At 44.2% G+C, this 14,943-nt stretch overlaps 1 protein-coding gene across 4 annotated transcripts in view; it reads left to right on the top strand.

Annotated features, from left to right (window-relative positions):
• The first annotated feature begins 6,914 nt into the window (after positions 1-6,914).
• Positions 6,915-14,943, top strand: part of LOC147441070 (CD2-binding protein-like protein) — a 54,031-nt gene continuing 46,002 nt past the window's right edge. For 2 of the 4 annotated variants that reach the window (XM_086482803.1, XM_086482804.1), the window contains exons 1-7: positions 6,915-7,069; positions 7,219-7,438; positions 7,735-7,857; positions 7,934-8,086; positions 8,530-8,671; positions 8,858-8,899; positions 9,036-9,393. In XM_086482803.1, coding sequence (XP_086338929.1) covers positions 7,008-7,069; positions 7,219-7,438; positions 7,735-7,857; positions 7,934-8,086; positions 8,530-8,671; positions 8,858-8,899; positions 9,036-9,393 — 1,100 coding nt within the window. In that variant the 5' untranslated portion in view covers positions 6,915-7,007. Of the gene's footprint in view, positions 7,070-7,218; positions 7,439-7,734; positions 7,858-7,933; positions 8,087-8,529; positions 8,672-8,857; positions 8,900-9,035; positions 9,407-14,943 lie in introns of those variants that run through there. The other 2 variants (XM_086482805.1, XM_086482806.1) reach the window with 2 other exon arrangements.

The following is a 14,943-nucleotide window of genomic DNA, read 5'->3' on the forward strand; positions in this document are numbered from 1 at the left end:
ATAAGCCCTCAAACCTGCTTGTAAACTTGTAAACATGTAGCTGAAACCTGCTGAAAAACCTCAAGCCATTAGTGCTCGAATCCGGCTACCTAGCTCGTAGCCACACAAGCATACATCACAATACTCACTCTTGTGAGTGTGCCAAGATAACTGCACGCCTGTCAAACCCGTGAGCTAATCACCAAGCCCACAATGTGCGGTATCGATGCATACACACGCACAAATCTCCCACCTGCAGAGAACACCGCACGCAAATGCTGAGTGCAACCCGCAATCTCTACCTAGATCGCATAAATGATACACATAAAACTCCTGGGAAAATTTCGCCAGAGTTTTGACGCACAATGGCTATCAACACAAAATAACCATTGTCCTGCAAGCTCAATACAATGAGCAATCAATGCGCATCAAACCGCACTCCAAATGCATGCACCAATCTCCACACTTTGCATACATCATTGCAAACACATGCAAATCTAGTACACAAATATCTGCTCTACCTGTGACTGCCAAAAAACATGCTCGAGGCATACATTGCCGAGCTCAAAATGCAATCACATTAGTCTCCCTGAGCATCAAACCACATAAGGCATACATTGTATCCTCCCACCTGTGAGGAAACTTGCAGCAAATATCATTCTCACATCTGAGAGCAAACCATGTGTGGAATCCTCGACACACAATAAACAACTGCTGCTGCAGAAAATTCAGCGTTCAGAATTTTAAAATTCTGATATGACGAGCACGTCCGGAGCGTGCCAAAACCCCAAGGTAGACTCCTGGATCACATGTATCCGAGTCCGGGTGTGAAAGCTATGCCAAAAAACCTTTGTTTCGACTCAAAAACGCAGCATAAACTGCCAAAAGAGGGCTGAAAAATGCAGCTCCTCAACCGTAGCTCGAATGAAGTTTTTGATGGCTCGAATGGCTTCGAAAGGGGGGTAAAACGCCAGGACTGCTGGTGGAAACACTCTCGGAAAGCTGAATTTTTCGATGCCGAAGTCAAAACCCTGTTTGCACTCTTGAAAGTGCGAGCACGCGCGGACGCGATTTCGGGAATGAAACTGGCTCTCCGCTGTCGTCGTGACTGTGCACACACGCGCTCCCTCCGCACCTATGCTCTGATACCAATTGAAGGGGGTCGGGGAGCACCACAGACGGAGAGTGTGAGAGAGAGAAGGAGACACACACACGATGTGGGTGGGGAGACTCAAAGAGTGAGCAGCCCCCTATACACTTATGCTATGTATAAGGTATACAAGTCAGTGGGCGCCCAAACTATGGGCGGCCGGGCAAGGCACAGACGCCTATACCCCAACACCACACGGTAGCGGACGCACACACTTTTCAAGTTGATTCCAATCATTCTGTACACGGTTGACTATGTTGGTTACTGTTATCTGCTAGTTGAGCAGTTTCTACAAAGAGTCTTACCAAGGGGTTTGACTATGTAGATTCTAATCCAAGGGCTTGGATTGCAAAGGCAACACCCAAGGTTCTAAGTGCAACGCTGTTTGTTTTTTCAGGTAGGGGACGTGCTCCTCTCCATTTGAATACGGGTAAGTGAACATTACGTTCAAATCTCCAGGTACGCATCTATGGATTTGGGGTTATTCCCTTTTTATTATGCTTTGCTTGGTTTTTCAAGGCGTATAAGTACGCTTGAATATTACAGAGCCATGCCAAGGGCATGTTGGCACAAAGTATTTTGGGCCAAGGGTCCAATATATCTTTCTGCCTTATGCTGTTACGAACCTACTTGTAGGGTTCAATCTGGCACATGTTGTCACATGGGATACAACATGGTCTAGGAACTCAAGGAGTTCGGTTTAGCCAGTGTGGAGCAATGAATGAGGGTCCCTCTCACTCTTGTCACGAGTGTTTAGAGTTACCTCCATACACAAGTACGTCTTGTACTTGAAGAATGTTCTTTTTTAGACTTTCTTACATGAGACATATTCCACATGTGGAGGATATGAGTCTCTAGGACTGACACTGGCGCCCACTATTTCAAATATATGTCACGATAAAGTCCTTAGGTGCTGGTCACATCTGTTTTCTAGACCATTTCTAGCACGACGTATCAAGAGCAATTTCGGTGGCCAGAAATTGTTGGATACTTAGAATGGCTTGTTAAGGTACAAGTGCTACTAAACAACATTACAAATGGTTGTTTATACATATAGGAAATGAAAAAGTTTCATTGTCTGTACATAGAAGGGATCATTGTTTCACCTTCTATTCTGGTTCAGACATTTCACCAAAGCTTGCAAAGGTTTGCAAATGAAAGTATTTAGTTCAGAACTATTTACATTCCTCTTTAATGTGTGCTAGGTGCATCACATTTGCCATAAGTATTGGCAAGGATCATTATGGATATACAGGTTCGGGTTAGTTTTTGCTAAATGCATGCACACTAGGTGTTATGGGCCCTAGTGTTTAGCAAAGGCTGATTTGGAACGGCATGCATATTCCTCAGGTTGTTGCTTATGAAGCATTTGGCACTCCATGTGCACTATCTCTATGAGATTACTTTGAGTCTACTAATCACCAATAGAGGTCATGGCTCGGCTTGAGTGTTTGTGGATTTTTAAGTTAACCACGACGGTTATTTTGCACATTGTTGATTCCTCAACAATGTTATACGCTATTGTGATTTCTCGTTTAGCAGTCGTCTGGGAAGACTATCTGTAAACCATGGGGGAAACACACCTCAGTACTGTCAGTATCCAAGGGGATTGACAGATTACAAAGTGTAATCTTGGGCTAAAGGATATGCAAAGTGCGTACATTAGCACCAAGCAATCAAATTCATAAGCATTTATTGCTCTTTTTGGAGTTTACTTACTATCAGTTAACGTATGTTGCGACTAGGTAGTCTCTTCATGCATAACTCAGGTTCTCAACCTTGAACACTCGTTAGGGTGGGGTTGTTTACTGATGATGAAAATTGGGACAAAGTCAAGGACTTAAACTTGGCTGATGAGTTATGTCAACATGCTACTTTCATGGAAAGTGACAAGAGGTACTCTTTTTGGTACACCTGTGTTGTGATAAACTCGTTTACCATGCTCCTGAGTGTTCTAAATGGAGTCTACACACTACGTTTGGATAGGAACCGGTACCATCAGATGGTTACAAATGGACAACAATGTAGAAAATCAAGATGTTACTCTTGGTTTCATTGAACCTCCTACTGAACCGGGTTCCGCTCCAACCGACTTGAAGAAGGTGCCACTTGGGAAAACATTAGTGTTCTTAAGAAGAAGTTTCCCACTTTTGTTTTCGAGGACGAAAACTCTTCTTTAAGGGAGGAGTAATGTCAAGACACGGGTCCGGGCCAAGGGCCAGGACGGACATGCAGTCAAAGGGGTCCCTATATTTAGAAGGCCAGGGTCTATATAGGGCATGGCTGGGTGCAGATTAGCATGTTCAGTTCCCTAGGCTTTACACAGGGTAAGATCTATGATGTCCTCCCCTCTTGTATTCTCTAGGAGAATAGCCATAGCTTTCATTGGAAGAGGAGGAAGGTGAAGAAGAAGGAGAAGAGGGTGACCTCTTTCTTGGCCTTTTTTTTCCTTTGTTTTCTCTCTTCCCTTTCGGAGTGACGAGGAGAAGGACTATGGGTTGATCATTTCCTCTTGGGAGGAGTTGGCAACTGTCTAGACCGCCGTCTTCATGGATCCAAATCTTCAGAGGAACTTAAAGATTCATTACTTTCTTGCTCTTTGGATTCCTCCTCTCGTATGGAGAGAGTCTTCTTTTGGGGGTCTCTTCAAGAGGCCTCCTAAGCTCTCTCTCCTCTCGGAGAGGAAGGGAAATTCCATAAGCACGAAGTTGTTGAGAAACTTCGGCTTGCAAAGCAGGGTTGCCCATAGCTTGCTGCAACCTAGTAATAAGATAATTGACAAACATGGGGGCATCATCATTAGCACCTTCATGTGCAAAATCAAAGTTATCAATGCTCATTCTACTCTCTTGGTTATTGTCATCCATGTTAATGGAATTTGAGTGCTTGCTTAGTGTATTCTTTGGCAATTCAACTCCTTAGTTGCTACTCCTCTTAGCCTTTGAAAATCAGCACTTAAGTATCTACACCCAAGGCTCGAATTGGTTAATTATAGAGAGTAATGGAGTGGGTCTAATATTGTAGAATTGCCGAGGGCTAGCTCCTTTTGGATTTCTTATGGCTCAATAATGGTAAAATCATAGGCAAGTCTAAAAAGACCCCATTATTAAGACCAAAGCTCCTGAGGTATGCACCAAACAAAGCCGATAATAGATTCCAGTCCCACTTACCCTAATATAATTAACAAAATCAACCATTAATAGGATACTTAAGGACCTCTCTTCTTAAGCAAAAAATGAGGAACCAAATAATCTGATATCAATGTAATGAAAATGGCCTATGAACTTTGAGAATAGCGGAATTAAGAGAATTAGAGATAACATTTTTGTGAGGCTACTTTGAGAGCATAGAGGGTGAACTTAATTGACCGTAGCAACATAATCATAGTACTTAGTTAACTTGGCATGAACAATACTTTTGCAAGAGAGAGAGTTTAGAGAACATGACAACAATTGAGGACCGGATTTATGTGGAGCTGGTCCCCCCTCCAATAGGCATTTTTATTATAGATTCTCCCATCAAGAGAGACTTGGTACTATACAATCTTTGTATTCCTTGTGACCTAGGTGATGCAATGAAGATGGAAAGCTTCATGCATCACTAGCATAGCATAAACTTTGTAAAAAGCATTAAGTAACTCAAGCCTCGGTCCTAAGGCCTCAAACACCTTCGAAGGTGGAGAGAGCTAGCGGGGAATGAGGGTAGGGAAGAGGAAGAAGAAACATTCTATAGGAGAAAGAAATAGTTCCTCACTTATCATCACTCTTCTTGCTAGCATACATAATAGTATAGTAATGAAGATGGAGAAGATGGCAAGTTTAAGCATTGAAGCATGGCTCTTGGTTGGATTTGCATTCCATAGCCAAGAGTGTTGGTGTAGGCTCTCAACTTCTCTACTAGCTTGGAGATGGAAATGGAGCTGCTTTGGTCGACCCCCCCTTTTAGCTCATGCTTGAAGCTCATTGGACCCTTCCAGGCCTAGCCAATCACATGCAAGAGGCATATCAAGCAACAAGGGTAGACTTGGGACAAGTGTCCCCCTTTCCCCTTTGAGAGAGAGGACTTCATAAATGCAAAAACAATTAATCAAATTAACCAATTTATCATTGGACCCCTTGGGAGGCCAACTAATAGGCTTTAGGCATGCCATGAGGGCAAGATGAGTAGGGACTTGACATGTGTCCTTGATGCCTCTTGAGGCTTGGGCTTTCCTTGTGTGTGTGTGTGTGTGTGTGTGTTCTCTCTCATCCCCCTAGCTTTAGGGCTCACCCCCTCTTGAATAAAGATTGGATTTGACTTTTAGACACCTTACCCTCAAGCACCTTAGTCAGCAAGCATGACAAAGCACCTCAAGCTTGGGTAGTGTTCCCACAAGCACCTCAAGCTCCCTAGTCGGCAAGCACGACAAGCACTCAAGCATCTTAGCTAGCAAGCACGACAAGCACCTTAGTCAGCAAGCACGACAAGCACCTCAAGCTTGGGTCGGGTCCCACCTCAAGCTTAGCCCTAGCTTACCTAAGGTCAAAGGACTTTTAACACTAACCTTTGGAGGTATTTAATGAAGCTAACCCTAAGGCCTTTTAAGCTCCATTGGCTAGCCTTGCTCTTTGACATGCCATCTCTCATTTGGATCCCTTTACCATTGGCCCGGTGTTGTGATAGATGTGTAAGCACATGTCAATATTCTAACCCTTGTTCCCGTTTATTCTCCCGCATTGAATGATCAGTTTAATATGAGAAAATCATTTGGGTTGGTTAGATATTAGATTTTATGACACAACGGCGAATACAACTATGTGTGATGGTGGTAGTCTAGTGCGTGTCTGGACGATAGCTTGCCTATTTGGCTTAGCAATGATTTGGAGCCTCAGTTATCTGTTTTCAATGTAGACCCATTTTTAAGATAGAGACAAATATAGATATAGATTCCTCCAGATCAAGATGCCGGTTGTTTCATCGTTTTCTTGGCATCCACTAACTTGTCCACCAATCAAAAAATTGACTATTTAAAAAGAAAATTCTCCTTTTTCATTAGCAAAAAGGGGAGGCATCACTAAGGGGTAGGCCAAAAATTGTTTGTAGAGATGTTTGGGAGGTCAGCACGAGGGGTACATTCAATTTTTTTGAAATTTGAGGGGGTATGTTGGGAATTTTCACAAATTTCCCTTTAGAATAATATCTTGGCCGCCCATCGCCAAATCGATGGGCAGGAATTGAGTCGGTGGGCACTGGGTATCCAGCCGCTCCATGGCACTAAGCGACACAAAGGTGCACGTGGGGGCGAGTAATGGGATCAACGACGGAGGCAGGCATGTAGGCATTCGAAGGTGGACGTCCCCCCCCACCCCCCCCCCCCAAAAAAAAAAAAGGTGGCGCCCTTGAGCGACCCAGACTGGAACCCACGACCTCATGCCCCATTTCCTTTTGAGGCTTGGGCTAACCACATCGACCATCTGCGTGCATGTAAATGGATTGTCATTTTACTTAATGTTATAAACGATAAACTTGGGCTAGCCTAGAACTAAACCGAAGCAGCCCCCTGTCTGGGTTTAGTTCTTTGCGAGTTCAGTTTTAACAGTCGTCTACAACATAGATCACTTCGATGGCAGCGCGTGGAGTTCCCATCCATAGAATCCCCCCCCCCCCCCCCCCCCCCTCCCCTTAAATGCACTATGCCACTTAGTCATGTCTTGGGGACCTCTCTCTCTTTCTTAAAAGGTCTTGAGCAACTCTCCCCGTCGGATAGATCTTTAATAATTAAGGTCTCTTGGGATAGTTTCCTACGACGTTAAAACAATCTTCCTCTCTCTCTCTCTCTCTCTCTCTCTCTCTCTCTGTGCGACAATTATATGACGAGAGAAAGAAGACGACTTATACTATGGCACAACGCAAGCGCGGCCGTTTTTCGTACGATGAGCCAGAGCCCGACGATGAACACAGGTAATGGTCCCCTTAGTTTACATGGGCTAGGGTGTATCTCAGTTAGGGCATCTCTGCTCTATGCAGATGGTCTCTGTAACAAGACTTGGTATGTTCTCATGGTACTTTATACGCTTTAAGCTCAAACGAGGGTTTCTGGATGTATATAGAGAGAAGAAGGTCCGTTTTCCCAAAGGCAAAAAGGAAAGCCAAAGGTCAGGAAGGAATTTGAGTGTGATATTTGAGGGCGAAGAAGATGATAATCCCATCAAGTCCACAGACCCTCGAGTTGCTGCTACTGAACGAGCTGTTAAAAGGAGTGTAACTCTGGACCATCATGATGACACCTCCATTCCAACCGATGTTTATGAAGCTGAAGAAGATTTTGAGGTATTTGTTCTTGCTGTTAACAGTTTTGTTCTTCCCTACAATTTCCAGTTGTATTGCACACGTCTGGGTTCAAGTCATCATCCTTTAACTGTCATTCTTCTGCATTGTGCAATTGCTGATGCTCAAATTTCAGTGTTTGAGTATGACACACTTCATATTTTTTGTGAGCATTGGTGTTCTAGGTTAGTCACAATGCCGTGCTTTCTCACATTCATTGTGTTCACACACACCCAAGTCCATGTTGTTGCTCATCATCTGAGCAGATTCTGTACTGACATTACCACTTATCATTGCAGGATTCAGATGAAGAAGAAAAAGATGAGATTTCCTTAGAACCTTTCAATCTGAAACAGGAAAGGGAGGCGGGCTATTTTGACGAGCATGGGAATTATGTAGAGTATATCAATGAAAATATTAAGGTGTAGAAGACACTTCCTTTGTTCTGACATGATTTTCAGAATGTCTGCATGTCTTACCACATTCTGTTTTTACTAGGATGCTTGGCTAGACAGTGTCCAAGTTGATACAACTATTGCTGCAAAACATTTAAAGCGATATGCAGAAGAAGAGGTCGAGCACACTTTGCTGTCCAAGGATTTGGCTGCCATCAAACGCAGGATTGCAGATGCTCTTCAACCAGGAGAAACGGTGCACCCTTTGTCTAGCATTTCGTAAGTGAATTTTTGAAAGGAAGTTTTTCTGGTAGCTTTTGGACATTGAAGGTGGTGTCCCAGGTTTGTGTAGAGTTACATTGGAAGTGACTAGCCTATTTTATACTGGGGTTTATTTGTAGTATTATGCCTGTTTTAACATTAATTTTTAGCAAACACCTGTTTGTGTCCTCTGTTAAGGGGGAGATAGACATGTAAATGGTTTACTGGTTAGATAGTCATCAAATGTTCCCCAGGTTTGTGAAAGGTTGCATTGAGAGTGATTATCCGTTAATATTTAGCGAACACTTGTTTATATGATTTGTCAAGGGGAAGATAAATGGCTGGACTCAGGCAGTTTGTGTGTTTCTGAGAGATTTGATAAAGTTCTTGTTGCTGATTTATTTGCCATATGCATGGTGAATGGCTTTGCGCACTCAGGTCTTGAAGGCACTGAGGAGATTGAAATCGACCTCAACTGAAAAGGATAAGCACCTGAGAGAAAAAATGCCTGCTCATACCAAGGAGCTTTTCGATACGCTAACAGAAGATGCTATGAAATTACTAGATCATGGGGAATATAGTAAGTAAAGTGCTCATCTGTTTCCAATCCTCAGATTAAATGTGATTTTTTTACATATTCCATGCAAAATCCCCCCCCTCCCCCCCCCCCCCCCCCCCCCCTTCCCCGGGCCCCTTTTCCCCTCTTCTCCCTCTTTCTACCTGGTTTAATACTATAACCTTCTTCTTTTGGTGAAAATCTGTGTAGATGTCTACTATGAGGAAAAGGAGACATTTGAACGAGAAGCAGGTGAGCTGAAGCGGTTTTCAACCAATTTTTTTCCTTTTTCTTTTGCAGAGTGTCAGCTGGTTGGAGCGTGTAGCTTTCCATTTTGGGTCAGCATCAAGTAGTCATGGTCTGTTGGTTTTGTTGTCGTCTTTAACAGAAGGCTATGAGTCTCTTGAGAGAGCAAAAAGAGGTGTTGAAGTTAGAGCAGCATTCTCTGAGCCTTCGAATGGAACGGCCACAGAGAATCCTTTACCTGAAGATACAAGCACAGTCAGGGACAATCAGGGATCAGGGAGCTCAACACAAGCTTCAATGGATATGTTTGCAGAGGACGACAATCAGAATGCTGCTGGAAATAACAACAGCAATCAAGGTTTTTCAATTCCTCTGTACATGCGATTACATGTGTTCCTGTATCATGTTTTTAACAGTTTTCCTCTTGCCATGTTTCCAGGGGAAGGCCATGCAACTAATGATGCAAATGATTCAGGCTATGTTTTTGATGAGACAAGCGGGTATGTATGTTAGTGTGCACATTCATTTCTGTCAAAAGCTTCCACTGTACTCGACTTGATCCTCCCCCCCCCCCCCATTATCTGGCCTTTTCATGGTCATGTCGCTGTAGTAGGATTTGTTCCCCATAAGTTATGGGCTTGTGACTTCAAATTGACTCTGCATTTGTGAAGGCTTTGCCACTTCTCTTCTCTACTGTATCTGATGCGGGAGTGGAGGTCAAAGCAAAGAAAGAGAGAGGATTTCCCCCCCATAAGTAATGGGCTTGTGACTTCAAATTGACTCTGCATTTGTGAAGGCTTTGCCACTTCTCTTCTCTACTATATCTAATGTGGGAGTGGAGGCCAAAGCAAAGAAAGAGAGAGGGATCTTGAAAGATCCCCTTAATACTAATAGTATTTGGGCCCAAAAGGCACACTAAAAGGGAAAGTTCAAAGTCTGTTTGATTATGGTGCTTATTCCTTTCAAATATTAGCCATGTTACATGGTCAACAAGGGCTGCGTAGCATCGGGTAAGAGCCACACGTAGGCATCATCGTGGCCATCTATTTGATGCGCCACGTGCTGGGAACGACGGCAAGAACTCGTAGCAACCATCTAGGAACCTCCTCCTTGGGTGTTATGTCCCGCTTAATAGGGGAGGGGATCTAGTCTAGCTAGACGTTGTCAGGATGGGCGTCCAATGTCCGGGCGGACGTAGTGTGAACTCGGCTAGTGTGGCCGGCCATTATTAAAAAGGGAGGCCAAGGCCTCATTTGTAGTTATCGACCCCCACTGGCAGAGTGCCAGTGGTTAGCCTGTGAGGCTAGGAGTACGCGAGGTCACCTCACCTCCATGGGACGCTCGGTCTTACAGGTGCACGCTTACATCCTCAGACTTGGCCCCAGCATGGGGGAGCTGTCGGATGGTGGCTATGGTCTGGTGGTTCGCTCGTTGCGTGTCTGTTAGGCGGTCCTTGTAGTTGGGAGATCCACTCTCCGTGTTCGTTTCATGGTATCAGAGCCGGCTTGGCTGCACGAAGGACCGTGTGCACACCTACGGATTGGTTCGAGTCGGGGAACCTCGAGTTCGCGTAATTCATTCTTAGTAATTAACCGCTGAAATTGTGCGTTTTTCTTCTCATACGCTTGTGTGTAAAAGATATGTTACTGATTTTTACTGATTTTTGGACGGAAATCAGATTTTCATTTATATTCGCTGATTTTTGATAGAAAAACAGTAATTTCATTGATCAAATTACTGAATTTTACTGCTTTTGCATAGGAATCAGAGAATTGATTGCTTTGCATGCTATATTTTTCCTTACTTTACCAGAATTTGTGTTGCAGTGAATTTCAGCAGACCATGCCCTCTTTGGTGGAGCGGAGAGAGAGAGAGAGAGAGAGAGAGAGAGAGAGAGAGAGAGAGAGAGAGAGAGAGACTCTCAACAGTGCCAAGAGAGAGAGACTTTCTCAACAGCGCAAAGAGAGAGAGAGCGTTCTCAGAGAGAGAGAGAGAGAGAGAGAGAGAGAGAGAGAGAGAGAGAGAGACGTCGAAGCGGGTATGCTGACCTCGAGAATAGTCCAGCGTGGAGCCTGTGCGTGTGTTGAGGACAAATTGATCTCTCTCTCTCCAGGTGTTGGCACACGCTCTCGTTCTCTCTCCACGCGTTCCCTCTGGAATCGTCAAGTTTTTTTTTCGACAAGTCTCTTGATTTCTTTTCCCTCAAGTTAAATGGCCTTTTTAAAAAATGGCTGGACACTCTAAAGCTTAAGGTATGAAATCTGTACATAATTAATAAGAGACTTGCAGAGACTCCAAAGTTTGGAGGAAATTCAGTTTGGGTCTCCTGCTTCTCTCCCTCTGCTCCGCTCTCCCGTCTGCTTGTGCTCTCTCTCCCGTTTGCTTGCACTCCCGCGCTCCTGCCATCGCTTGCTCGCCTTCAGGTGCTCACGCCGACCCGTAGAGCTCTTCATAGTACAACTTTTTGCAATCGAAAATTGAGAATAGGGCCTGGTTTCTGTTAGAGTTACACCACCGTTGCTTCGCCATTTTGTACGGCTAGTGATTCTCCCGGGTTGGCCACCCATCGCACATCATGTAGATTGCATGGGCGGACACTTTTAGCACGTGTCTGGCCGGTCATTTTCTGAGCTTGGCTGGGTGCACACATTTTTAGCCATTTTTGGGCTTTTATGTTTTTTGCACCAGTTACCCATTTTTGCCCTACCTCAACCTAAGATTCTATAAATAGAATGCTTAGGGTCTTGTAGTCATTCACAGATTGTGTATTGAGAGCATCATTTGCAGAGCACTTGTGTTCTCTCTCTCTCTCTCTCTCTCTCTCTCTCTCTCTCTCTCTCTCTCCAGCTTTTTTGGCACGTGTGGCTCACTCTTTCCGTTGCTCACTCTCACATGGTATCAGTCGCCAACAACGGAGAATCTTCTCTTTCTGAGGCTAGCGCTAGTACTTCTGCTGGTTTCTGTAACAAACTGCTGACGTGTCAAAGCCCTGAAGAAGGGGACCAACTTGCAGATGTCGGCCTAGGGGTGTTGGGTCTAAAGGCCCTCTTATAGCCTCTCTTACTCATTTATTCATTCTTTTATACTTGGGTGTGTTCACACCCAAATGCCATTTAAATGGTCATAAGTTTGTACCCTTACATAATAATAAAACATAGGGCTTTTAGTGGTGTGCCCAAGAAACACACTAAGAAATCGTACGATCTCCTCTCTCCCTCTCTCTGCAACAGCGCTCACGCTCACTCTCTCTCTGCTCGTGGGCTCTTCTACACCCATTGCTAGCCCCTCTCTCACTTCAAACTGGTATCAGAGCCAAGTTCCCTACTCCCGCGCTCATTCCCTCGCGAGAAATCTTCATTTTCTCTCTCCTGCGTAGTTTTCTCTTTCTAAAAACAGCAAGGAAGACAATACCTTAGCCCGCAAGTGCTTATATGCTGAAAACAGGTTGAAAACAGGTCATTTCGGGCTGTTTCTCTTCAAAAACAGGTTTTTTCTGTTAATTACAGCAAGCACAAGTGTTACAGGTACATTTGGGACACTTTGGGCAACACCAATCCACCCGGAGAATTGGGGGTTTTGCCCTATTTCTGAAATTTCAGTAAATTTCAGCAAGTTGTCACTTTAAACTTGGGGGTTTTGCACATTAGTGCAAGATTATTCAAGTCTACGCTTACAGGTGTAATTACAAGAGAAATTCTCGGGGATTCGAGTTGAGAAATTTAGGGCTTTTGCTGATTTTTCAGAAATTTCAGCAAATTGTGCAGTAACTTTTGGGGCTTTTGCAAATGTGATGCAATTCTAGACATTTTGTGTCATGTATTGCAATTTGTGGTACAATTGAGCAGAGTTTGAGACCTCTCTCACATATACAGGAGGTTTATGTGACAATTAACACATGTATTTACTTGTGGATGCTTCCCATTGAGTCTATGTATTGCTGAAAATACATTTTGCAGCAGCTTTTACCTCAGTTGTTGTCACAAAACGAGAGCGTACACGAGCACTTAGAAATCTGAAAAATAATGTACTTTGCAAAAGGAAGAAGATCGACACAGTATTGGGGATCAGAAGATGGGCTGGTCCCCCCCCCCCCCGGTTAAGAGTATTCTTTTATTCAGGGAGAATTCTTATACAAGCACGAGAACCCGAGGAAACCCCTTCGTTCTGTAATCTTAGACCAGAGGGTAGTGCTTTCCCGCAAAGGGCTTGGGCACAAGGCCGTCCTTTTCGTAAGGGACTTAGGCGCGAAGCCGTACTTTCTGTAAGGGACTTAGGCGCGAAGCCGTACTTTCCTGTAAGGGACTTAGGCGTGAAGCCGTACTTCTCGTGAAGGGCCTTCCCGTGAGACGGGAGATTCCTGCAAAACAAACCACACAAAGCAACAATTCTCAATTCGTATCAACACCTTATACCTGTCACTCCTTGCTTGGAGAATCAACCTCCGTACTCAATCGTCACGCGAACACTTGAAGATTCTGTCACCAGTCTCTGCTCCAGAATCCTAGCGCTAGTGCTTTTTTGTTGCTTTTGGCTCTTGTAGACTGAAACGCTGGCTACCCTTTTATAGGGTTTGACACCCGGCAGGAATAGGGGTCCAAAAGCAGAGCTTGGCGCTCCTAGAGAGAGGAGAGAGAAAATCGCGTTTTTTAGAGAGAGGAGAGAGAGAGAGAGATCGCAATTCAGCCCCCCCCCCTGCCTTGGTTTTAGCGCTTGCTTTTTCTATAAGAGCCTTGTCTGCTTTATTTTATTAATAAAGTTTAAGTGATCGGCCACTTTATAAAATAAAGTGTGAACCTGTTCAAACTTTAAAAACTCACTCAGTTAGTGAAAACAATGCTACATGGACACATTCCAGGCGTCCTCGGGGCCCGGGTGCAGGACACGACACAGATGCAATGCTGACACAGACTCCTCGCGGGAAAACATCTGTCCTCCCGCGACTGTTGCTGCTTTTCGTAAAAAGCTTCATTGAACCCATCTTTATTCTTGTGCTTGCGTTCTTACGTGTACTTTCTTACTTAGTTCGGATTTCCTCCTTAGCCTACGGGATGCCCCCTTACTGATGCACCCGTCACCCATCATGTGACGCATCAGGAGCACTCGTAACCCAGCCCTTTCCACCGAACTTACGGAAACTCCTTCGCGATGTTTACCGTCACCCATCAAATGACACATCAGAGTTTGTCCGTTCTTGATGGTAGTTCTTGTAGCTACAATCTTTTAACAATTCTTAGTGCACATAATAACATATCCTAAAAAAGAGATTTAATCATTAAAAAAAAAAGAAAATAGTCAATTAACAACATCCCTCTAGCTGCTAAACAGTTGACCTCAACTGTAGTGCTTGGACATATACCTCCAGTATCTTGGGATAAGCTGCTAATTCCTCCTGCGTCATCCACTGAGCATCTAGATTCGAATAGTTCTTAAACTTAACCAAATACTTCCGTGTTATCTTTCCGGATTTGAGAGACCGCTCCTTATGACTTACTATCTGCTCCTGTTGGAGTATTTCTTCTGTTTCCTAAACCTCAGGAGGTTCCTCAGCACTAGACTGGCTTGGAGGCGGTCCCACATACGGCCGGAGTAAATTGACATGGAAAGCATTATGGATCTTCCAATTAGGCGGTAGCTCTAATCAGAAAGTGACATCATTCACTCGCTTAGTGATCTTAAACGGCCCATAATAACGGGTAGAAAGTTTTACCACTTTCCCCTTATGAGACGCTTGTTTCTTAAGTCTTGCCTTCTCAAACTTGAGTAAGACTAACTGTCCGACTGTTAAGTCTAGATTCCTTCTGTGCTTGTCTGCAGCTTTCTTATGCTTTTCCTGAGAGCGTAGAATAGCTCTCCTAACTTGCCCTTAGGCTGTGTCCAAATCCCGGACAAACTCATCTGCTGCAAAGATCTTGTCCTTAGTTAAAAGAATGGGTGGAAGCAAAGGCTTACCATAGAGAATCTCAAAAGGTGCTTTCCCCGTCGATGAGTGTATGGTATTGTTATACGCATACTCGACAAGAGGCAAATATTTCTCCCAGTCAGATTGTCGG

Source organism: Adiantum capillus-veneris, chromosome 15 (genome assembly GCF_014529385.1).
Source record: "Adiantum capillus-veneris isolate H3 chromosome 15, ASM1452938v2, whole genome shotgun sequence".
Lineage (NCBI taxonomy): Eukaryota > Viridiplantae > Streptophyta > Polypodiopsida > Polypodiales > Pteridaceae > Adiantum > Adiantum capillus-veneris.